This window comes from Fragaria vesca, linkage group LG1, assembly GCF_000184155.1.
Source record: "Fragaria vesca subsp. vesca linkage group LG1, FraVesHawaii_1.0, whole genome shotgun sequence".
Taxonomy (NCBI): domain Eukaryota; kingdom Viridiplantae; phylum Streptophyta; class Magnoliopsida; order Rosales; family Rosaceae; genus Fragaria; species Fragaria vesca.
Window position 1 is genome coordinate 5,549,903 of NC_020491.1, and position 22,797 is coordinate 5,572,699.

The window sequence follows — 22,797 nt, forward strand, 5'->3', positions numbered from 1 at the left end:
GAGCTCCGATGTGGGCAGCTGCAGAAGAAGAGGTTGAAGACGGCGACAGACGACTCGTCGTTTTTAAATAGTGGACACTTTAACCTGTCTAGACCCACCACAGCCCAACCGCCATGACGTGACACTTCTCCCCTAGCCCACTAAAAGCCCAATTCGTTTAATTTACCCAATATTGTACAAGTTTTAGAGTTTTGGGCTATGCAATATTATTATGGAACTTTATTTTGAAAAAGAAATCATATATAGATCATAATAAATCGTTTCTTTCGGTTAAAAATCGTGGGTTCTTGTTTTCTTACTCACATTGTTCATTGTTGTTTTTATGATTTTCTAAAATTAAAATACGATTCATATAATAAAAAACAGTCGAGAATTTTTCCAAAATCACGTCCACACTCACAGTTCCATTGATATTCATCCGGACTCATCAAACATTTTACTTGAAAAATGACTAGTTAAAATCTCAATCTCAATCATCTTCAACCATATTAAGTTAGCACTCGTGATGAAAACGGAAAAGAAAAGTTAGTACTCATGATTTAAGAGTAGTACTACATACACCAAAAATTTATATCAAATATCAATATCAAATGACGTGACCGCATAAATTTCAAATTAACATGGTTAAGATAATGTGGACCACACTAGTCTTCCCAAACTCCGGTCTAGGAATTCACGGGTCTTCCCAAACTCACACTATTCGACAGTACTATTTGTTTCCCCTTAGATGAAAGATAGAGCAGAAGCATTGTAAATTCTGAAGAGAGCACCAACTTGGATATTTTCAAGGCATTTTCGTCCGAGGTGCCATTGATGAATAACTATTTGTTAGCTAGCATATAGGTTGAAGAATTTTTACTGGTTAATCAGTAACTGTAAAAAGCTCAAGTGTTTGCAAATACACCATGCTTTGCATTGGCAACTAATTCTGATGTTGAGGATTGAACTCTCAAGAACTTTTACTAACATCTGCGGTGCCACATCTCAATAAAGAAAAGAAAACTTCATATCTTCATCTCTATTTATCTCTGGCTTAGGTTTGTTCTCCGGCTTAGGTTTGATGTCCTGATCGGATTTAACAATGGCTGAAGAAGTGTATTCTGAAGGCCTGCAACATATCCTTCCCAACGGAACTTGTTCCTGGTATTAGTGCTTAAATCAAAATCAGCAGGATTAGAGAGATAAAATGGACTTCAAATTGTTCCATTATGCACTAACATGCATAGAAAGAGTTGAAAACTACACTCACAGATTTACCTTGCTTTTATCATGGTCAAAGCGAACAACAAAAATACACCTGCAGCCTGTTTGGTCGTGTAAGTTCCTCTGGATTTCCACAACAAGGGCATCAAAGTAGACAGCTTCATCTTCTCGTTCCTGTACATAAGGTGTTACAGTTGAAAGAGAAGACAACAATAATAATCATTGGAGAGGTTTCCACAAACCAGAGAAAGCCTTACACTATATCATGGAGTCTTGGAATAGGTTTCACAAGCCTGAATGAGCAGATGCCTTTTACTATATCCTAAACTGTGATACCTTATATCAATGTAATTATTGGACATGCTTTAAAGAAATAAAGCAAAATAATACCTGGAAGCATAGGACAAGATCCCCAACCTTGACCTTATGACACTCAGACTCTTCTAAAGGAATAGATCTGTCACGCACTGCTCTTCTCACATTTACCCATTCATCCTCCTCCCTACCAAATCCAGCATAACGAACTCGAACTTCCTGTATCATAACAATATTCAACTCCTTTAGAAATAAATTACTAGCAGGAAATAAAGAAGAAATAAGTGAATAACACAGAGAAGGACTGGAACTAGAATTGCTAAAAAAAAAACCATTGCACCGTTCTCACAAAACACTAATTAGAAAAAAGACTTCAGCTTAGAACTGCTCTTCCACCCAAATGTAATATAAGGATAGCGACTAAAAAGATCAAATGAATCTTACTAGTTCTCCTGAACTGACAACTCTGTAAGTGAGGAAAGATGCAACATCATACCTGGAAAGCAAAAGATTGGTTAGCTATGGTTTCCAGTCCAATTGAATTAGAAATGCTGTGCAATTGTAGAGATGTCCAAGTTTTTCACAATGTTTTCTCTTGGCAGTACTGTTCCGTTTTTTTTTTTTTTCTACTTCCCTTTCCCAAAAGCACAATGTGCTAAACTCACAAGGTAACTCCACACTTAAGTCTTAAAAAGTGACTAGTAACATACAATCAATAGAATCCAGAGTTCCTTGTGGACCAGTGTTTGATTGCACTATATGATGACTAAATCCACGGTAAAGATCTTTTCATTTTTATATCCTACTCTTTCACACAGAAGAGTTCTTCTAACATGACACAACAGTTCGGCAGTTGGGCAGGAGAAGACTTAATATGCAATAGAAAAGAGTACCATAATAAATCTTGCCATATGCACTTAACGTTTTAAGGATGAGGTGAGACATAACCTACCATATACAGTCATGTACACGCACATGTGTGTGGGCCCCAAAGCTCTTTTGGTTACCCTCATATATGCTTTAAATGCCATTAGTGTATAACTAAATATTACACCTCTACTGAATAGGAAACATCATGCCCAATAAACAAAAGTGTACATATATTTCTTGGATGCATTCTCACCATGCACCATCTTTTGATGATTTTGCTTCAAATGCCAATTCTGAAAGATCTGTGATGCATGGATCTGTGATGAAGTCACAATCATAAGTTTTCTGAATATACTAACTGAACTTAGAGATATATGGACAATTCCCAAAGCCATATTATTACACATAGATCATGACCTGAGGACATTGTAAAAACTAGATGCAACAGAATGAGATGTATAGACAGTACCAAAGACCCTGCCCGTAAAGACTATCCTAGAGACAATGAACAGAAAATGGAAAAAGGCCCCCTTGGCAGAGAGATAAAAAGGCATGCAGAAATAGTGAAAACCGGATATATGTATAACAAGGTATCTCATGTAACTAATTATAATGAGCGGAAGTCCAATGCTGAGCAAATACTCCGTAACTGCAATCCTGCTAAAGGAGTTTAATATAGGATGCCTAGATAGCTCTACAAAAGAAAAATACAAGTGAATGGGTTTTCAAGATCCATAATCCATCATAAGAGGAAGTATGGTTTGTCTTTCTGAATTTAGTATCATGTGGACAGACAGCCAGTTTGAATTATGTATGTTATAAAAACTGTATGTTCTCAACATTTTCTTTTCTATTTATAAGATCTGATTGCCGACTACGTTCAGTAGCAGAAATTAATCCATCAGACTTTGCATGTCAAGAACGACAAAGTCCTCAAGCCTACTTTCTTTATCGTCCAAGGTTGCACCAACTTTTTACAATGTTTTGCAAGGATTCAAGCAGAAGAATTCTGATTTAGAAGTAACAAGAACCATTTAAGACTATTTATGTTGATTTGATGCTAACATAGACATTCAGAATTAGAAATTCAGTTTGACAACACATGGAGAAATCATTAGCTTCAAACATCAAGCGACAAGTATTTGAACAGCATCTTCGATACTGACAAAGAAATACCTTTTTGAGAATTGTCAGGTTCATTGCTGAACATAGTCAAATCTGAAAGATCTTCATGGGATTCAACAACCCAATCAAAGGCACCAGATGAAGTAGTGCCTTTGGCTTGAATCTCTTTTCGTCTGCTCTGGAACCAACCTTCCACCTAGAATAGAATATGAGCATGACACCATTGGTTTCAACAGGCTCCATAGTATACAAAAAAAAAATTAAGATTTAAATCATTAGAAGAGGCAAAACCTGTTGCTGTGTTATATCCGATTTTCCAAGACGGCTTGGTTGGCAGCTGAAAGGACAGAGCTAGGTAAATGAGTTTACAGAAGAAATGTAATTTGAGAAGATTAACTCTAAAAATACTACTACATTTTCATTCATTTGTTTTTGGTGGGATTGAATCTAACAAATGACTGTCACAAATTAGCACTATATACTTTGTTTGCATCACTGAAAAGGAGTTCACCTGAAATCTATCGCAAGATTTTGGAAAAACCCCTGAGTAAGTGCTTGTTGTGGTGTCTCCTTGAATATATTCTCCAATTTCATAATCTGACAGAAAGAAATATACAGTCAACATCTAGTGCAGAATTTGAGACATAAAAATGATAATGCATGGTGGATTCCAGGACTTGAACAATTGATTCTCCATTCTTTTTTGCCAAAGCAATAGAAATGAAAACTGATTACTTCTCTGACTAATGTCTTTGTAGTTATTCAAACCAAAAACTAAGCAAGACAATCTCAGCTGCCTATTAACCCACATCAATGGAAGGTCAAGAGGTTACAAATTTGCAATACAAAAACTAAATTGCCATAAGAACCCATTAAGGGAAACCCATGTATAAAGCAGCTGAATTTAAAGCAAAAGAAGAGGAATTTGGTGCAGATAGAAGTGTAAAATCAGAGACCTATTCAGGGAAATAAAGCAGACTTACCTCAGAATGGGTGAAGACAGAGAGAGAATCCATTGGTTTTCTTTCCTCCTTTGTCTCTGACTGACGACGATTGTATACTAAGTTTGAGTCTTTCATGACCGGTGAGAGTGAAAGAGTGAGACTGACTCCGATTTCTATACGAAAACTGAAGAGAGAGAGTATTAATGTCAGTTCAACTCACAAGTCCCAAAGCAACAAAGGAGGTTGTGTGGTGCGTCCTTTACTTCCTCACCGGCAATCTGAAAAGGGAAAATTACACAAATGATCTCATGAGGGTGAAATACTGTATCTTTGTGGTTTAAAGTCATGATTTTTCTGTTAAAATACCAATGTGACCGAAGAGAAATTTTTAGATACTACAAAAGAACCACGTTGCAGTATGACGTGGTTCTACATTTCAATCAAATATTGGCATGTGGATTTATTACAACTAAAATATAAATTAAGATTTTTTATTTTTTATGAAATGACCTTCATGGGTCTTTGTTGAGTTTGGACTAGGGTTTAAAGTTTAGGTTTAAGTTTAGGGTTTTGGGTCTAAGGTTTAGGGTTTAGAGTTTATAGTTTAAAGTTTAAAAAGCAACAATAAACCTAAAATTATTTTTGACAAAATTGCTGATGTAATTTTTCTTAATAAAATCCACATGTTAATATTTGATTAGAATGTAAGACCACGTCATACTGCCACGTGGTTATCTCGTAGCTCTGAAAAATTTCTCATATTTGGTATATATTTTTGAGATCCCAAGCATTTTCTGTGATTTGAACCCTAAACATTTGTAGCAAAGCTGTTCAAACCATAATGGAAAAATGGAAAATATTAACACAACATGTAGAATATAGGAACAGATATAGTAGAACAGATATGAACTAATATTTGACTCAATTGATATTAATGGGGTGGAAGAAAAAAAAAAAACCCCAAAGTTCAAACATTTCAACCAAAAATGGAAAATGAAAAAAGGGGAAACAAAAAGACTATATTGTGCCTAGTCAAAAATTCCTAGACAAAATCTTAACAAAACTTCATGACTCTGAGCCAGGCCACCAAATTCCTCTGCTTCCGGCTCTTTTATTCACTCTAGCTTCCACCTTTGCTTCACTCTTCTTCAGCAAGAGGAACAGACTCAACCGATTTCTTATACCGGAGGGCATACAACATTTCGATGTAGCGACGCTTCTCGTCAAGGTCAGACACTTGCTTCCAGAAGCCATAAACTCCGGTCAGGGTCAGCAGCCTCTCAGAGTAAATCTGCCAAGTATACCTACATAAACAACACAAACATGTAAGAACATGATAACTTCTAGCACAAGTTAGTGAAAGCACATTAGGGTTTAGGGAAGGCATAGCTTACTTCTCTTCGATACGCTTCAAGCCTCCTTGGGAAATTTTATCCCAGTGAGAAGGATCAGCCTTGCACTTCTCAAAGAAATCGACAAGGATATCAGCAGCTTTGTCACCGTTATATGGATCAATGTGGTAGCCGGATTTGCCATTCACAATAATCTCAGCAGGGCCGCCTTTGCAAGTGGCGAAAGTAGGCAATCCACAAGTCATTGCCTCCACAACAGTCAAGCCAAAGGCTTCATAGACAGCAGGCTGCACAAAAGCTCCTTTAGTGTCAGCAATGTAGCGGTAGAGCTCACCGTTCCTCACACGGTTCATCTGAGAAGAAATCCATCTGAACTGTCCATTCAACTTGTAGGTGTCAATTAGCTCATACATCTTCTTCATCTCAGCCTTCTCCTCGTTGTCCTTGGACTCCTTGCGCCGATCCCCAGCCACAACCACAAGGTTAACCAACTCCCTAAGCTTGGCATTCTTGCCATACCATTCCACAAGCCCGGTGATGTTCTTCACACGGTCAAGCCTTGCCATTGTGAAGATGATAGGCTTGTTCTTGTCATTCAAAACACACAAGTGTTCCTTGTTCTCCACTTGGTTGTAGAGAAGCTCTTCGATTTCAGAGTGGAATGATGTCAACCTTCTTTCCTTCTCAGTGTATGGGAAGTAAATGTCCATGTCAGCTCCTGGGGAAACAATGTTGAACTTGGGATCAAAGCAATCGATACCACTGACAACGCGGTAGAGGCCAGGCATTGTGAAGGCAAGGTGACTCTCATATTGACCAACAGTCTCTTTGTTTCCAGCAATCTCTTGGAAGGTACTTGTGATAATGAAATCGGTCTGGTTCATGGCTATGAGATCAGCTGTGAACTGGCAAGAGAAGTGGTACTTGTCCTCGAGTTTCTTCCAGTACAAGTCAGAATCAGGGTATTTTGTCTTCTCCAAGGCATGAGCAATGGTGCACTGAGTAACATCAAACTTGTGTGCCAACAATGAGGCCACAATGTTTCCATCACTATAGTTTCCGACAATGAGATCAGGCTTGCCCTGGAACTCCTTGAGAAGTTCTGTTGCAACATCCTAATAACACGAAAAAACTCTTGGTTAGTGTTAGAATGAAATACAAGGTGAAGATGATGTGACATGTGATTGTGATGATCTAAACCTCACCTCAGTGTAAGCCTCTAGATAGGGCCAGACTTCGAATCTTGAGATCCATCTGCGGACAATTCCCTTCTCTGTTCTGAAAGGGACACGAATAATATCCGAATATTGAGTTCCATAAACCTTCTCAAGACGCTGACCACAAGTAGTCCCAACAGCATCAGGGAGGAGCCTTGTAACCTGTGTATAAGAAACAATGTGTGTACATCGGATTGAGGCACAAAACAATTGAAATACATGAACAAATTAGAAGGTAATTCTGTTCAGAAAACTTACAATAAGAATGCGAGGGGTGATGTCAAGGCCTTGTTCCTTGATACGCTTGAGCATCTCATTCTCCAAAGCACGAACTTGATCCAAGATATAAACAACCTAAGCAATAGCGTACTCAATTATCAGAGTTGAGAAATGATGCTAAATCTAAAACCCTAAACCCTATAATGAAAGAGGCATTCTGCTTTGCTTTACTAACCTGCCCGCCAGTGTCAGGATATCCCAAGACATTGTCTTGTGCAAAATAGCCATGGGGAGACATGATCACAACATTAAAGACCAAGGGTATCTTGCTAAGGAATTTCTCGAGATTGCAAGCATCAGGTGCCTCAAGAAGCTCCAAGAGAAGCTGGATAGTTTCAAGCACACGGCCAGCATTGCTTCCCCAACCTCTTTCCAAGCCAAGATCCTGCAACTTCTGCTCGAAAGCTTCATATGCGGTTTCGGGTGAGAGTGTCAGGAGATACTCTTCCACCTCCATCAAAACATGTTGGAGGGACTCCACATCCTCAATGTTGTCATTCAGCATCAGGTTCTTGCCGTCATGGGTGTGAATACGGAGAAACTCAAGCAACTCCGGTTGCATGCTCTCCGGCTCAGTGAAGAGCTTTGCAGAAATATGGCGGTTGAGGAACTCAACGCCGTTTCCAATAGACTTGGAAAGAATTGGTTTAGGAACTGATGCATTGAATGGCTCAAAGTCCAACTCCAGCACAAAGTCTCCTTTAGCACTACCATTTCATACACATAAGAACATAGTAAGCATCATATTGTTACATTCATATTGTTACATATATTATATATAACATAAACAAGAAACAAAAAGTTGGAAGTAAAACCAAAGATAAATCTACCTTCCATCGACGAGTTCTTCCTTCATCATCAAGTACTCATCCACAAGCAACTCCTCAACATCGAGTGTCTTCATGTTGATTCTGATGTGTTCCCAAACACCAGGCCTAGGACGAATAGCCAAAGCTAGGTATGGAGATAGAACAAGAGCTTCCTGAATGTTCTTTGAAACCTCACCAAAGGCTTCAGGGATTGCTTGAAACACAGCAACAAGTTGCTGGGGTTGCACAAACCCTTTGCCATTGCTTTCAAGCTTAGAAAGCACAGCCAAGATCTCGACACGGTGATCAGACATCGTCCAGTCCAACCTCTCATAGATGCTGCAATGAGCACATGAAGAAGGATCGGCCATTTCTAGAAAACCTAAACAAACTTTGAAAAACTAAGAAAAGAACAATGTGATAAGCAATATGCAAAGGGAAACAGAGAAGAAGACGATGGTTTTCTCTGAAGAATTGGGAGGTAATTTATAAGGTTGGAGCAAGAGCCTAAATGGTAAGTTCAAAGACTTGGGAAGGAGGTAAAACCCTAAACTTCAATGTGGGAGACCGAAAATCTTTTGTATCCATTAATCCTGTTCATATATGTTTCCTTAAGTGATGCAGAGTACCCAAAAGAGATTAGCAGTGAAGGGCAGATCAGTAATGTGCAAACTGTGTTATCCGATTGGATTTTTGAAATAGTATCTAGTACAATTTGGGAGTGAATTCCTACGTTATTCACTGCCATATATGGAAAAATTAAATGAAAAATTATAGATAGGATTTCATGCGGATTAGGAGGGATAACTCTTTCCTTCTTTCAAATTATAGATTAATCCACTCAAACATCGACACTTGTTAGAGTAGAATATGTTAAGGAATATGTTTAGGGTTTCTTATTTAAATTTTTCTGAGATGAAAGTGTTGGATAATCTGACTAGATTCTTAATAGTATGTTAGACACTTAGACATGCATGATAGGAATGGAGCTGGAAAACCAGTTGGTGCAAAACTTGGTGACAGAATAATAATTTTCATTATATTAAAAACCTGGAATTGCTTGTACACTGAATTTTCAGATACATACATGGCTTTCAGAAGAAAAACGACAAAGAATGCGGCTGAATGACAACATATGGGATTTGTTTACAGAGAAGGAGATATACAGAATACAAGTAGAGTGATGTCTTGACAATGCTGGGGTTGATGATATGGACCGACACCCCTTAATACAATCGCTTGAGTTGAAGAAGTCAAGAAGGTCTATGCTGAAGCAGATTCTGAGGGTGTGTCCTTCTGAACCAAGGAAGGTTCCAGTTTCAGATCTCCAACACCCTGTGGAGGGCCGATGCTGCAACGAGCAGTGTTGTGTAATTGGATAGCATCCTTTATTTTCTGGAACTGCAGAAAGGTTGTAAACACGATGAGATGCATTCAGATACAGTAGATGTGAAGACGAACTAAAAGCCAAACTTAACTTCATTATCCAAATTATTTAATGACATATATAGGAGTCTAGACGAGTAAAATATTGAACAGATTGTTTCAACGGTATACGCTCTAGCAAGCACATTTAACATAATATGCACAATCCTAGTCAGCTAAACCAATCAGGGTATGTTTCAATCAGTGATGCTTCTTAGTTTCAAAAAGTAGGTACTGAAAGGGAAACTGTTCTACATCATGTATATAGAAAAGAGAGATTAAACATTTTGTTTCCCACATCTTCCTGACCAAACAAACTTAAGACAGAAGGACACTGAAAGTTCATAATTACCTTAGCTAGTGAACACGAAAAGGACTCCAGTTTTCCTTCAGATCCACGGTAAAAGTGGAAATAGGGAAGGACCTTCACGTTCATACTCTTGCACATTGGCTTATTCTCATCAAAATTCACTTTCAGGAATAAAATCTCAGGGTGATCCTCGGCTGTTCTGCAGAGCTGACACATGCATTACACAAAAGTTAAATTGAAACAGTGATAATCTCTAACTATTCAGAAAAACTTTCACAACAAAACCAAAACCAAATTAAATGCACGGCAAGAATAATGTTGACATAATGAGTTTGTATCTGGATCACTTAATCAATTTTTACCTTAGGAAATAATGCACGGCAAGAAGCACACCAAGTGCCATAGAATTCTACAATAACTAATCTATCTCCAGCTTGACCTAAAGCACTCAAGAATTCTTGAGTAGAATGTATGTCAATCATATTTGGAACACTTCTTTCCCACCATTTTGGCTGGTCTGTTTCAGCAACAGCGGCATGTACCTGAAGTAAAGCATATGAACATAAGATCATTCAGTAACTATAAGCATACTTTAACAGTTGAGCAAAACTAACAATATATATCATTTCCAAAGGGTTTCTTCATCTCGTGAAACTGTTATCCCAAGCTTTACTACTGTAAATCATATAACCAAGTACAGAACCGAAACCGAAAGAACTCAATGCAACGAAGTAGGGTGCTTTTTCTTGATCTTACCATCCAAAGTTCCAAACCATATAAATGAAAACAATCCCTCAAATACAGTAATCGGTCCATAAGATAGCTATCATACCACCACCTAAAGATAAATCAATTCTATCATTATAGTACTGAAGCAAAAAAGCCAGCATTTTACACCGAGTCATAAAACCCAAAGATAATCCAAACTGTGTAAACCTCAAATTTCCAATCATTTCCGCTATCTCTCTGGCACAAATGAGTGTCAATCCCAATTTCAACTTGAAGAAAGCTCTGAAATTTCAATTGGATTAAACAACTTTAACAAAAGGGTTTCCCTATCATCTTCATAACGTGCAGAAAACATGGTCATTCTACCACAATTTCCCCAAAATGCGACAACACAAGACCTAAACATAACATTAAACCAAAAGGGTCCTCATAAAATTGAAGCAAACATCAACCAGACAATAAAGTATTGAACTTTATCAAGAACAAGTCATGGTAATTCACCTTGAAATGCACCAACTGCTTTCTGGGTCTGTAAGCAAAGCGAGCAAGGTTCTTATCAGAGAGAGCATAGGCCCTCCTAAATGGGTTTTGATTAACAAAGAGACCCGGTTGCAGAGAATTCAAAGAGGTGAGCAGAGACGAAGAGAACCGAAGCGAATGGAATTGTAATTGAACAACATCAGCCATTTAAAGAAGAAGAAGAAGAAGAAGATAGGTGGATATTCTGTTGGGGGTTTTAGAATATGAGAAAAGGTGAAGTTACATGAGGAGGGTCAGAGGAGGAAGAAGAAGAAAGGCTATGGCTTTTAGTAATAGTATCCACGGGTGGCCCCTGTTTCTCTGTGAACCAGATCGTACCAAAGAGACTTTTGTTTTGAGAGTTGATTGATTCTAATTTTTACCTTTGCAAAAACAAAATTACATAGGACTTTGTTACCGAGACCCATGTTGGGGCCTATTGGATATTCCGTTTGGGATTTGGATAGGGGATTCCGCCCCTTAATTGGGATTTAAGTCCATATTCCTAACGATTCTTTAACTTAAGTGTTACATGAACCGATTCTTTTGCTAAGTTTTGCTTACCATTCCACCACTTATGATGAAATGAAAGTGTGATTAGTTTGAGTGATATTTGTCATTTATAGCTAATTTCTTAAATCCATAAACATCAAAGAAACTACACCAAAAAAGCAAAAATCAGTGCTTTGAAATTTTGGATGGTTGACCAGTTGGCTTAGGAGCATTTGACTTGGAGGACCCTGCCATTGCAATGTCTTTATATTACTAAAATTTCTCATTTTTTATTTCTCATGAATGTCAACTTCTTAAGTATCAATCACCAATTGGCAATCTGGCACATACTTGATCAGTGGCTTATGTCCATGAAAGTCACATTAATCAACGTGTTACTCACATATATGCAATCACAAAAACTTTCAAGACTCTAAAACGTAGTTCACCATCACTCAACTAATTTTCAAATCTGCAAAGGTAACCACACAACAGATGATAATGGCAATTCAAACATTTATGTGAGAATCCCAGAAGTCTAAAAAACAGAGGAGGGTTGCTCCATCTACATCACAAAACTTGTGGTCATCAGAAACTAACACCAATAATATCAGCGACCAGGTTAGCCATCTTTCGTTGTAAGCAATCACTAACAATTGAACTGCCGAGTTTTTCCAGCAAAATAAAATATCTAATAATACTTGCTCAGTTGTTCTCAACATTGCTGCAAGAGAAAGGGAACTCAGACAATTGCAAATGTAAACATGCCATACCCCATTACATAACTGTATCATAGAGATCAGAGAATCAGTAATAATAGAGACTGAAAGAAGGATCATAATTTGAGACATGTTTTTAGGCAATACAGAACATATCCATTTGAACATGATATTCACAAAAGAAGCTTTAGGACAGCATATTATTCTACCAAATGATGTCCCTATACAAAGGTGCAAGTCATAATTTTAGAGGTTGGATTCAGTTCTTACATGTGCTGCTCCTATTGAAAGAAGCAAATAAATGGAATAGTGCCATTGCTAACGAAACTAAGCATGCTTCACAGCTTCAGCAGCTAGGCTCGTGGGAGCAAAGCCTCATAATCTTCAAAATTTGTGAACTTATAGACTCGCTAGCACATAAGCAAACCATTGCAAAATAGTTAAATTTTCAGAACCAATGCTTGAATTTGAAGAAGCTGACTCCGCCCAGAAAATGCTTGGGAGAAAGATACTAAACACCAGGCAAAAGAATAGACTTTGGAAATGATTCAGATCCATTGTTAGGCGCACCCTGGATATTGAGAATCTTAGTGACCAAGTTGTATATCTGGACATTTTCAAAACTCGGAACCTTGCGCCCTCTTGCAAACTGAGGACCGTGGCCTATAAATATGGTCCTCATGGAAAACACAGCATTGTCATAACCATGTGCCCCTCCACATTCTTGCTTCTTTGAGGTCTTCTGTTCCACCTTAAACCCCTCTTCAACCAACCCTATAATTGGAGGAATTCGATCACTCGCTGCATAATGTAGCCGACTAGGAAGATTCTCCTTTAGATACATTTTCAATCTCTTCCCATTCTTAACCTTCCCCGAACTCAAACCTTCATTCATCTTAGCAACAACATCCGCAGTATCAAATCCTGCAGGCGGACGAATTGCAAGCAATGGAGTATAAGACTGCACCCAGCTCGCAGGAATCTCAATCCAAGACGCCAAATCCTCCAGGAAAATCAACTTCTTATCACAAGTCCCGACCATCCCATGATCCCCCACCATAATAATCGTCACATCCTCAAACACCCCTCTTTTCTCCAAACCCTTAATCAACCTCCCAATCATCCTATCAATATTCGCAACAGCCTTAGTAATCTCGGGATCATCAGGCCCAACCTGGTGTCCCTGATGATCCGGGTCCTCAAAATACAATGTCATAAAATAAGGAATCTCACTACTAGGCAAATCAAAGTACCCTAAAGTAGTATCAACCCGCTCCTCGAAAGGAACAGAGCCATTATATTGCTGACAAAACTTTTCGGGACAAGTCCAAGAGCCTTTCTTTACCTCAGCACCAGGCCAGAAATACGTCGCAGCCCTCAAGCCATGGTTCACCACAGTCTCCCACAGCGGCTCGCCGAGCCACCACTTGGGCTCATGGCTCCCCATGTTGAAATACTCTCCGGTATATGGATCCACAAAGTGGTTGTTGACGATTCCATGGTGAGCTGGGTAAAGACCTGTGACAATAGAGTAGTGATTAGGAAATGTCAGAGTTGGGAACACCGGAATCAGACCCGTTTCGGCTTCGGTCCCATTCGCAATGAGGCGATGTATGTTTGGAGTTGGGGTCTTGAATTGGTACCCAAATCGAAACCCGTCTGAGGAGACCAGGATCACTACTGGGTGGTTTAATTTGGATAAAGGGCGAGCCTTTGAGTCGAATGAGGAGGTGGTGAAGGTGGGTGTGGTGGAGGTTGATGAGTTTGAGAAGAAGAGGAAAGCGAAAGCTGCGGCGGCGGAGAGAGCTATGCAGGTGATGAGGAGCAGAGAGATGAAGACGATGGTGGGTTTGTGAGAAGATGGGGATGAAGGTGAAGAGGTGGAGTCTGTGTTGAAAGAGAGAAGGGATGCAGATGGGTTTGGGGAGTCGTCGTCTTGGGTCGGAATCGGTGATGGTTTCATGGGTGAGGTATCGGAACCCATTTAGGGAAAGAGTGATTTGTTGAGATGGGTTTGGAGAGATGGAGAAGTTGGGAGGTGGGTTGGGGTCAGATTGAGAAGGAGAGAAAGGGGAGGTGAGGTTTTGAGTGAGATTCAAGGGTGAAAAGGTTGGGTCTTGGTGGAAGAGTCTGGTGAGAGTTAGCTTTCAGTTTTGGTGTGTAGTGGTTGGTGGACTTGGTTTGAGCTCGAAGCTTAGAGGAAGAACACTCCACTCCTACGACACGTCGTTTTGTATATTGGAGAGATGTAGACCTAGTGTCACAAACATTCTCTGAAAGTTGTCTCATTCGATTTCACAGTTTTATTTAGCCAGATGAAAATTGCATTCCTAACTCGAGGGAGATGAGATCCTTCTAAATCAGCATCAATGCGTCTTTGTGGTGGCTAAGTTTTGCAACTTCGTTAAAATAAGCAGTTATCAGAGTAATTATAAATACTTTTATAATAAGTGGAGCGGAAGAAGAAATGAAGTGACATCGATTCCGAATGGTAATTCCTAGACCCATCACCCCCTTTCGTAATCAAATTTTCAAGTATTCATGAATCGATTTCCGACAAGGAAGCGTGACATAATCTAATTTTGATTCCTTCATGTGTTAGTAAACGAGAATAAACGCACGAATCTAGGTAAAAAAAATTTCTTTATATGTTTTAAATCTTTTAATAAACTAAGAAATATGATTACTCTGTAATCATTTTACCCGATTTATTTACGTGCAAGAATATGCTTCCTTCACTGTCATTTCATTCCACTTACGTAAATTCGTTGCTACTAACATTCTTCCGCTTCAACAGATTCTTAGATCGAAAAAAAAAAATTCAACGGTTCTTAGAGACACACGACAAGTCGTTTATTAATTGGACAAAAACGGCGTCCTTCTAGTAGCCAAAATCGAAGTAAATTGAGCTACTGTGAGTTGGTCTGAGCTGAGAAAGAGAGAGAGAGAGAGAGAGGCGATGGCGTACTTGAGCATGGGAGAGGCGCACCGAAGAATCAACGACTACCTGAACCGCTTCTGCGACGCCGTTTCGAACCAGGACGGCGATTTACTCAAGCGCCTTCTTTCCCTCTCCTCCAACAACCCCTCCATCCTCTCCCTCGCCGACGCCCTCAACGTCTTCCAGGTCCCCCCATTCATTCCATCCCCAATTTTTCACTCGATTAGGGTTAGGGTTAGGGTTTCTGATTTTTTTTTTTTTTTCCTTTCATGATTTTGTTACAGGACGCGAATAGATTGATCAAGCAGAACGACGACTACGCTCAGTTCGGTGAAATTCTGGTCAATCTGTTCCGTGCTTTCCAGAGCTTCCGAGTCGGAGGCTTCGTCGATTCGTACCAAGCTTATGAGAAAGCTGCAAAGTAATGATCTTTGGTGGTTTTGGTTGGTTTTTGTAGTGAGTGTGGTTTTTTGTGTTTTGAGTATTGGTGGATTTTGCAGTGCTTTTATTCAGGAGTTTCGGAACTGGGACTCGGCTTGGGCCTTGCAGGCATTGTATGTGATGCTTTATGAGATCAGGGTTCTAGCTGAGAAGGTAAGATCACTCGAATTTAGTTTCCAAAAAAAAGTTGATATGTGGTTTGTTTTGTTGTTGGTGTGAAATTGTTGGGGAGGAGGAGTAATGTGAGAGTGTTGTGTGTAGGCTGATAAGGAATTGGCGGCGAATGGGAAGTCCCCTGAGAAGTTGAAAGGAGCTGGCTCTTTCCTAATGAAAGTGTTTGGGACTCTTGTTGTAAGATTTTTTACTCGCTTATCTTGATTAAAGGTCCACTAGTTTGATCATACTACTAGTGCTAGCTCTTCTATGGTGTTTCGGATTACAGGGAAAAGGACCAAAACGTTTAGGAGCATTGTACGTGACTTGCCAGTTGTTTAAAATTTACTTTAAGGTAATATTTCAAGCATACTTGGGTCATGGTACTTTTTTTTTTTATAAGTTTGACCTGAATTGCCTATAAGGGGATGATGATAATCTATCTTTTGCTATGTTGCAGCTTGGTACAGTTCACCTTTGTCGCAGTGTGATAAGGAGTATTGAAACCGCACGTGTATTTGATTTTGAGGAATTCCCTACGAGAGATAAGGTCAGAATTGGCTATGATTTATCAGATGTGATTTTCACTCCTTTTCATTCCCCCCTCCTCTTTCAACTTTTTTCTTAATTTACCACTTTGTGTTTGTTTTCACTGCTGTGCTATGCAGGTTACCTACATGTATTATACTGGCCGTCTAGAGGTTTTCAATGAAAATTTCCCTGCTGTAAGTGACCTAGTTTTTGATGTTACTGATATTAAAACTTCTATATAGATATCTAAGTTGTGATTTTGGGTGTGGTTTGGGGGCCAACCACCGGAATTTTGTATGCTTGAATTTGAAGACACTGGATGAGCAGTTAAACCAAAACGCATACTGGTTGCAACAGTGACTCAGGAGATGTACCGCTTACATGAATTATACTTGCATCAATACATGCAAAATCTCTAGGATAGAAATTTGGGGTTTCATCAGGCCTATATTAACTATATCAACTTGGATTTCCTGGCAGGCTGATGATAAATTGTCCTATGCCTTGAAGCATTGCAACCCTCTCAGAGAAGCAAATATAAGGTTCGGTTCAGGTGTGCTTGCTGCATAAATTTTTGCAACGGCATTATAGACTTTAGGGGCATATGTAGAAGGGCAGGAGGGGAAAATTACTACTTTCATTGTCCAAAATTTGAATGATGTTGACACTAGCATTTGAATTTGATAATTGAACAAGCTGTTCTGCCATGTGTCTACATATTGTAAAACATTCTAGCATGAGAATTCAAATATGAGATTTACTACTGTCTGCAGATATGGTTATTGTTTCACTCATGTTTCTATTGTTTTTACTTGCGTAGGATGGTATTGAAATATTTGATTCCTGTCAAGCTTTCAATTGGCATCATACCAAATGATTGGCTCCTGCAAAAGTATAACTTGGTGGAGGTATGGCATTCCCATCGACTTGTTTGTTATTTCGTTTACCTATAAATGAAACTTTTCAATGCTTGAATTGGGGAAAGGAGATCTCCTAGTGACACGCAGATCTGCATGCCTAGAAAAATCTGATCTCAGGGGGTGTGAATATGAAGCTACAGATTCAGAACCAAAACTTACAATGTTATAGTTTCCATTCACTCAGTTGACTTCTAGTTGGCAACTTTCTTGCTTTTGCAGTATAGGAATGTTGTGCAAGCTCTAAGAAGAGGTGACCTCAGACTTCTTCGGCATGCTCTTCAAGAGCATGAAGACAGGTATGATTTGCTTTCATTCTGAACAGCTGCTTTTGATGCATCTTCCATCAGATGCTAAATTGTTTCCAATTATATCAGGTTCTTGAGATCTGGTGTATATCTTGTCCTAGAGAAGCTGGAACTTCAGGTCTATCAGAGATTATTGAAAAAAATGTAAGTTCCCATGTGACTATAAATTTTCCGTCTGACAGTAATTTCTCTGAAGAGTCGCTTCATGATGAGGATACCTTCATTGGGCAGTTACATTATCCAAAAGCAAAAGGATCCAAGCAAAGCTCACCAGCTGAAGTTAGAAGTGATTGTCAAAGCATTGAAATGGCTTGAAATGGACATTGATGTGGATGAGGTACTTGCCTCTCTGCTCCTTCCATTCTTGTTTTGTTTCCAGCTTCTTTTGTTGATGTATCTATCTAATCAAATATCTGGTGCGCATTGTAGGTGGAGTGCATAGTGGCAATACTAATATACAAAAGTCTGGTTAAGGGATACTTTGCACACAAGAGTAAAGTTGTGGTTTTAAGCAAGCAAGATCCTTTCCCCAAGTTAAATGGAAAACCTGTCAATTCATAGAGAAAATTGACGAGAGGAGTTTTGATTGTGGCATGGTATGCAAATTGAGAAGTTTCAGATTATGGACGTGCTTCATTATACAAGATCAACCTTTGCCACAGGGAATTGTTTCTACTTTCTACTGCTTTCGTATCGAACATGATGCAGTTTATTAGTGATGACAATACTAGGAGTCCCTTCTTTGGGGATTGTTCGTATCGCCCTGTATCCAGTCACATATGAGGTAGCTTTTAAGCTATGCTGACAATGCTCGGAGTCTGTTCTTTGCTGTAACTTTAGGGAGTTGGGTTTTTGAAAACTCACGGCAATATTATAGTCATGGTTCGTTATTCACTACAATATCAGGAATATCAACTTTCGACAAGAAGTGAATGATGTGACCACTTTTTATTGGTTTAACCTCCAAGGCACCTGTCCTAGTTCTCTCAAACTTCTCCATTTTGCATCCTAGTTTCCTTGGTTGTTCATTGTTTACGACACGTGTATCAATAAATGGGATATATATTTACTGTTTCATATATGGTTTCTGTTTTGACCATATACAGCAGAGAGCATCCGTAGGAAATGAGATAATTAAACTTGATAGACAACTATAAAAACTTCCAGTATTACAAAAACTTTAGGCAAACAGTGTAGATGTTACTCCTACACAACCAGACCCCCAAATTGGGGAGAACAAAAGAAAAGGGTAAACAGGAGGAACAAAATGTCACTCATATGTAATTACAAGCATATCGCATTCATGTAGACCCGCTACTTGGACATGATATGATGCAACTACTTTTCTTGGACATGATCTGATGCATCTACATTTCGGATTGGACGAAGCATACTGATATCAAAACTTTCAAGGACCATCAGATGGAAGGGTGGTCTGTATGTTTGAAGGCATCAAAATATTATAACCATCTGCTGCAGTTGACACGATCATGCCAGGAATTTGTGAATGCCAATGAAGTTCTTTCAAGTCTTTTTGTCCCTGTTACAATAAAATAACAACCCAGTTGAATTGAATGAACACTAGTCTTCTTTAGAGTAGAACATATGATAGTAATATTTACCTGGTGAACAAACAGAAGTTGTGGAGGTAAATCTTTTGGAGCATTCACTTCCTCTTTTGTTTTAGCTTTAAATTCTGCCTCCTCTTCCTCATCATTTTCTAAAGAAAGGTCCCATATTCTGGAAATAAAAAAACCAATTACTACATTCTTTAGTTCAAACATAAAGTAGAGAACAATAGGCTTTCATTAGGTCATTTGCGTCTTTAATTTTACTTACGTTAGCTGATTGTCAGCAGATGACACCGCCAAAGTAGAAGCTTCATGTGGACTCCATTCGATGGATGTAATAGGGTGTTTATGGTACTCAAAATGTGCCACTACAGAATCTCCTCCCTGTTGTGTGTAGCAGAATAAGAGGATATATCAGTTTTACCATTATCAACATGGGGTCGGTGAACATCTGAGATGAATCTAAAAGATACACCGATGGCATAGTTTAACACACACTCATTGTAAATGACATACGCAAAGGTCAGATAAATAAAAGTTGTATATTTAGCATGCAAAAGTTGTATAATTAGCATACAAAAGAATATTATAGACAAGGGCAGAGAGCTAATCCCAACTAGACATACCTTGAGCAATCTGAGGTCACGGATAGCAAAGGTACCATCGTCACTTCCGGATGCTAACATACAACTGGCCAGCCTATAAATCCAAAAATAAAAGTACCGATATCATCATACCATACTACCAAAGCAAATAACCCATAATATAAATAAGTAGAAAATTAAGATTTAAGCACCTGTTCCAAGAAATAACATTTACATCAGCATTATGAGCCTTAAAAGAAGCTACAGGTGACTTCCCTGAACGGGTGTCCCACATTGCTATATTCCCATCCACAGAACAAGAAGCAAATACATCAGGTTCTGTAGGGCTCCACTGCACAGATACGAGTTACCACAATGTCATCAGAGGATTGGAAAGAGTGTGACGGAAAATATGGACTTTATATTGTAAGATTGAACTTGTCCAAAAAAAAAACATTTTAAGATTGAAAACCATATACTGAAAACAACATATCCAACATAGCTTCCCATCTTAGCTACATACCTGCAAATCTTCCACGCTTGCAGTATGTCCTATATACGGAGTGGTTTCAACTTTCCATGATCCATCAGTAGGTTCCCATAAATGTATATTACTCTTGCAGTCCCCTATGAAGTACATTAGCAAGCATTAACAAATCATTTTTAGAAGATTTCATTTTAAAGAACCATAAAAAAGTTGTATAGTACCAGACAGAAGCCTTCCTGTTGCAACAGGACTCCAATCAAGAGCGAATCCTTCATCTTTATGCCCAAACGTAAACAATGGAGCCTGGGTAGAAGGTCCTTGGCTAACTTCTGATTCTGATTCTGCTAAAGCATTAAGATGAGAACTGAAGTCCCAAACCTGCAAGAGTAACAAGATTGAGTCACATTCAAAGTAACATCTAAAGGCTATTTACCTGTAAGCTTAATATAGACGCAAAAAACAAAAAACAAAAAAAAAATTCACTTCTCAATCCATTTGGAACGTGTATAAACTATGGTTGCCTTTTCACAAATACCTCTCTCACCCTTTCATAATATACATCTATTAATCTATAGTTGGTAATAAATCTAGTATGATGTCATCTTTTAGTTCTTCTACCTCATGTATGAACTTCATGAGTAAAAACATTTGACAACGCAGTAGACGTTATAAGAAGAGCAAGTCCTTCTATACGCTTGAAATTATGATATATGAAGAACTCAGTTTATATTCACACGTGCCTACAATTGAAACGATAATTAAGAAACTCATCCAGGATATAAGAACACAAAGTCTGACCTGCACATGACCAGTATCTCCCCAAGATGCACATATATGAGGATTTTGTGTCATGGCTCGTATACGATTCACACATCCTTCATGAGTTACCTTACGCAACTGCACATAACAACAAGAACATTGGAAATGCTCAAAGATGAAATTAAGACTAAGCAAGGTAAATGTGAGAATTGAATCGGCAAGTATCCGATTAAAAAAAAAAAAAAGGAAAACAATTGCCTGCAAAACTGGTGCGCCAGATCCTCCGAGCTCCTCATCCTCACTATCTTCGTCACTTCCACTATCATCACTACCCATATTTGACTCATCATCACCAGATTTGGTTGGCACTGGTTCACGCTTCTTCCCAGAAATGTTGGATACTTTAAATATGCTAAGAGAGTTCCAAGAAGATTTCTCTGCCTGCACAACAACATGTTTCCACCATCAACCACCATCAAAATCAATACGATTGATACGTGAAGGAAAGATCCATACACAGGTCATTCAATATTACTAACAAATAAAGCTCACCTGAGTCCCAGCAACAAAGTACACCGTATGCGGGAACTCTGTCCTCACCATCCCCAATGTATCTTTTACAATATCAAAGCTGCCAGAAGTAAATACACAATTAGTGATCAAATCAATGCCTTCAATAACATACAAATCATTAGCTGAAAATCAAGTACACAAATTAGACTTTCCGAGTTAAAGAATACTAATAGCAGGCTAAAAAAGCACGACAATCTAACATCAGACGAAACTAGTTACACAAAATCAAACTAATCACGACCAAACAACCAAAACCCAATGCTAAAAATTTAAACTTTAAGCCTTTAATGTAATCTTTGCAATCAAAAATAAGAGAAAACAAAAGTGAGAGGTTACCTTAGACAAGGCCAACCAATATGGAAGGCGTGGAGAGAGTCGTAAGCAGTAGGGTCACACTGGAGCTCTTCTCCTTCCTCCAATTTGTCCACACCTGGCTGCCACACCTTTGCCGGCGGCCCTGAAGACGACGAAGACCCATCTCCCTTCTTCGAAGCCTAAACAAAAATCCAATTCAATTCAATTCAATCGAACAAAAGATTAAACCTTTGATTAACGATGAAGGGAATTAAGCTTACCTTGTTCTTTCTTTTGGCTTTCTTAGGGTTCTTGATGCTTCGGACCATTTCTAATCTCTTTGGGTTTTGCAGAAACAGAGAGACTGATGCTGAATGTGGTGAGGGGTTTGGAGCCTCTAGGGTTTTAGCATCCCCTTTTCAATTCCCTATTTTCTATTTTTTTTATTTTAGAAATTAGCTTTAGGGTCCACTAAGACATTGGGTAATTTGGGTGACCCGCTAACTTGTTAATCTTCAAAAATATGTACCGTGGGTGCGCATTAGCGCAAATGCAACTATTTTAAGTGGTTGGACCAAGGACTAAAATTTTGACGGTCCAAAAAACGGATATTTCGATAGAAATTTCGAGGAAATATCGATTGCAGAAAAAAAATGAGAAAATTGACAGAAATTAGTAGAAAAACATGGAAATTTTAAATGAAACTTTGAGAGATGTTTGTTATCTCAATTATCTATTATAATTGACAAAAAAATCTTGAATAAACATTAATCAAAGTGAGTTTTAGTTATTTAAGGTGAATAACTACGTGCTGAAGTGCTGAACCAATGATAATTCTTAAATTTTTACTGTAAAGTTTATACATCTAATTTTTTTTTGATGGCTGGATACCCAAAGGGAGGCTAGGCCATCACGCCTTATATACATATG

The 22,797-nt window shown here is 38.6% G+C and overlaps 6 protein-coding genes across 6 annotated transcripts; 1 reads left to right on the top strand and 5 right to left on the bottom strand.

Annotated features, from left to right (window-relative positions):
• Positions 1 to 812: 812 nt before the first annotated feature.
• Positions 813 to 4,702, bottom strand: LOC101293712. Its single transcript, XM_004287499.1, has 9 exons — positions 4,497 to 4,702; positions 4,025 to 4,110; positions 3,805 to 3,850; positions 3,565 to 3,709; positions 2,642 to 2,705; positions 1,963 to 2,014; positions 1,594 to 1,737; positions 1,258 to 1,377; positions 813 to 1,140 (listed from the first exon to the last, which is right to left on the bottom strand). The coding sequence occupies exons 1-9, from the start codon at positions 4,590 to 4,592 to the stop codon at positions 985 to 987; spliced, it is 909 nt and encodes a 302-aa protein (XP_004287547.1). The 5' UTR covers positions 4,593 to 4,702; the 3' UTR covers positions 813 to 984.
• LOC101294004 (thioredoxin-like 2, chloroplastic-like) lies at positions 2,125 to 11,471 on the bottom strand. The gene is made up of 5 exons (XM_004287500.1): positions 11,080 to 11,471; positions 10,212 to 10,391; positions 9,892 to 10,056; positions 9,128 to 9,515; positions 2,125 to 2,144 (listed from the first exon to the last, which is right to left on the bottom strand). The coding sequence occupies exons 1-4, from the start codon at positions 11,263 to 11,265 to the stop codon at positions 9,378 to 9,380; spliced, it is 669 nt and encodes a 222-aa protein (XP_004287548.1). The 5' UTR covers positions 11,266 to 11,471; the 3' UTR covers positions 2,125 to 2,144; positions 9,128 to 9,377.
• Positions 5,596 to 8,485, bottom strand: LOC101292831 (sucrose synthase-like). Its single transcript, XM_004287496.1, has 6 exons — positions 8,136 to 8,485; positions 7,481 to 8,012; positions 7,285 to 7,380; positions 7,015 to 7,188; positions 5,852 to 6,924; positions 5,596 to 5,761 (listed from the first exon to the last, which is right to left on the bottom strand). Exons 1-6 carry the CDS (start codon positions 8,483 to 8,485, stop codon positions 5,596 to 5,598), a joined length of 2,391 nt encoding a protein of 796 aa, XP_004287544.1.
• Positions 11,472 to 12,410: 939 nt separating the features above from the next.
• On the bottom strand, positions 12,411 to 14,513 carry LOC101293423 (ectonucleotide pyrophosphatase/phosphodiesterase family member 3-like). Its single transcript, XM_004287498.1, has one exon. The coding sequence runs from the start codon at positions 14,290 to 14,292 to the stop codon at positions 12,820 to 12,822; it is 1,473 nt and encodes a 490-aa protein (XP_004287546.1). The 5' UTR covers positions 14,293 to 14,513; the 3' UTR covers positions 12,411 to 12,819.
• Positions 14,514 to 15,227: 714 nt separating this feature from the next.
• Positions 15,228 to 18,676, top strand: LOC101293127 (PCI domain-containing protein 2-like). The gene is made up of 13 exons (XM_004287497.1): positions 15,228 to 15,435; positions 15,534 to 15,670; positions 15,750 to 15,843; positions 15,952 to 16,041; positions 16,133 to 16,198; positions 16,304 to 16,393; positions 16,512 to 16,568; positions 16,855 to 16,916; positions 17,195 to 17,282; positions 17,514 to 17,590; positions 17,669 to 17,743; positions 17,831 to 17,936; positions 18,029 to 18,676. Exons 1-13 carry the CDS (start codon positions 15,268 to 15,270, stop codon positions 18,158 to 18,160), a joined length of 1,242 nt encoding a protein of 413 aa, XP_004287545.1. The 5' UTR covers positions 15,228 to 15,267; the 3' UTR covers positions 18,161 to 18,676.
• A 49-nt stretch (positions 18,677 to 18,725) lies between these two features.
• Positions 18,726 to 22,259, bottom strand: LOC101294293 (glutamate-rich WD repeat-containing protein 1-like). Its single transcript, XM_004287501.1, has 11 exons — positions 22,149 to 22,259; positions 21,910 to 22,067; positions 21,553 to 21,631; positions 21,040 to 21,441; positions 20,463 to 20,619; positions 20,278 to 20,381; positions 19,967 to 20,106; positions 19,797 to 19,869; positions 19,439 to 19,554; positions 19,222 to 19,339; positions 18,726 to 19,139 (listed from the first exon to the last, which is right to left on the bottom strand). The coding sequence occupies exons 1-11, from the start codon at positions 22,194 to 22,196 to the stop codon at positions 19,008 to 19,010; spliced, it is 1,527 nt and encodes a 508-aa protein (XP_004287549.1). The 5' UTR covers positions 22,197 to 22,259; the 3' UTR covers positions 18,726 to 19,007.
• Between the last annotated feature and the right edge of the window lie 538 nt (positions 22,260 to 22,797).

Bases quoted from the DNA above. Each gene is read 5' to 3' on its own strand.
- LOC101292831 (XM_004287496.1), bottom strand. From the start codon at position 8,485: ATGGCCGATCCTTCTTCATGTGCTCATTGCAGCATCTATGAGAGGTTG. The intron at 8,013-8,135 runs GTAGATTTATCT...ATGAAATGGTAG, and splicing joins GAAGAACTCGTCGATGGAAG to TGCTAAAGGAGACTTTGTGC. The intron at 7,381-7,480 runs GTTAGTAAAGCA...GCTATTGCTTAG, and splicing joins ATCCTGACACTGGCGGGCAG to GTTGTTTATATCTTGGATCA.
- LOC101294293 (XM_004287501.1), bottom strand. From the start codon at position 22,196: ATGGTCCGAAGCATCAAGAACCCTAAGAAAGCCAAAAGAAAGAACAAG. The intron at 20,620-21,039 runs GTCAGACTTTGT...TTACTCTTGCAG, and splicing joins GAGATACTGGTCATGTGCAG to GTTTGGGACTTCAGTTCTCA. The intron at 19,340-19,438 runs GTAAGTAAAATT...TTTTATTTCCAG, and splicing joins TCTGCTGACAATCAGCTAAC to AATATGGGACCTTTCTTTAG.
- LOC101293127 (XM_004287497.1), top strand. From the start codon at position 15,268: ATGGCGTACTTGAGCATGGGAGAGGCGCACCGAAGAATCAACGACTAC. The intron at 16,042-16,132 runs GTAAGATTTTTT...TTCGGATTACAG, and splicing joins AAGTGTTTGGGACTCTTGTT to GGAAAAGGACCAAAACGTTT. The intron at 16,394-16,511 runs GTCAGAATTGGC...TGTGCTATGCAG, and splicing joins AATTCCCTACGAGAGATAAG to GTTACCTACATGTATTATAC.
- LOC101293712 (XM_004287499.1), bottom strand. From the start codon at position 4,592: ATGAAAGACTCAAACTTAGTATACAATCGTCGTCAGTCAGAGACAAAG. The intron at 3,710-3,804 runs GTTTTGCCTCTT...ATTCTATTCTAG, and splicing joins CGGATATAACACAGCAACAG to GTGGAAGGTTGGTTCCAGAG. The intron at 2,015-2,641 runs GTGAGAATGCAT...TTTGCTTTCCAG, and splicing joins TCATCAAAAGATGGTGCATG to GTATGATGTTGCATCTTTCC.
- LOC101293423 (XM_004287498.1), bottom strand. From the start codon at position 14,292: ATGGGTTCCGATACCTCACCCATGAAACCATCACCGATTCCGACCCAA.
- LOC101294004 (XM_004287500.1), bottom strand. From the start codon at position 11,265: ATGGCTGATGTTGTTCAATTACAATTCCATTCGCTTCGGTTCTCTTCG. The intron at 10,392-11,079 runs GTGAATTACCAT...GCTTTACTTCAG, and splicing joins AGCAGTTGGTGCATTTCAAG to GTACATGCCGCTGTTGCTGA. The intron at 9,516-9,891 runs GTAATTATGAAC...ACCTTTCTGCAG, and splicing joins TTTCGTGTTCACTAGCTAAG to TTCCAGAAAATAAAGGATGC.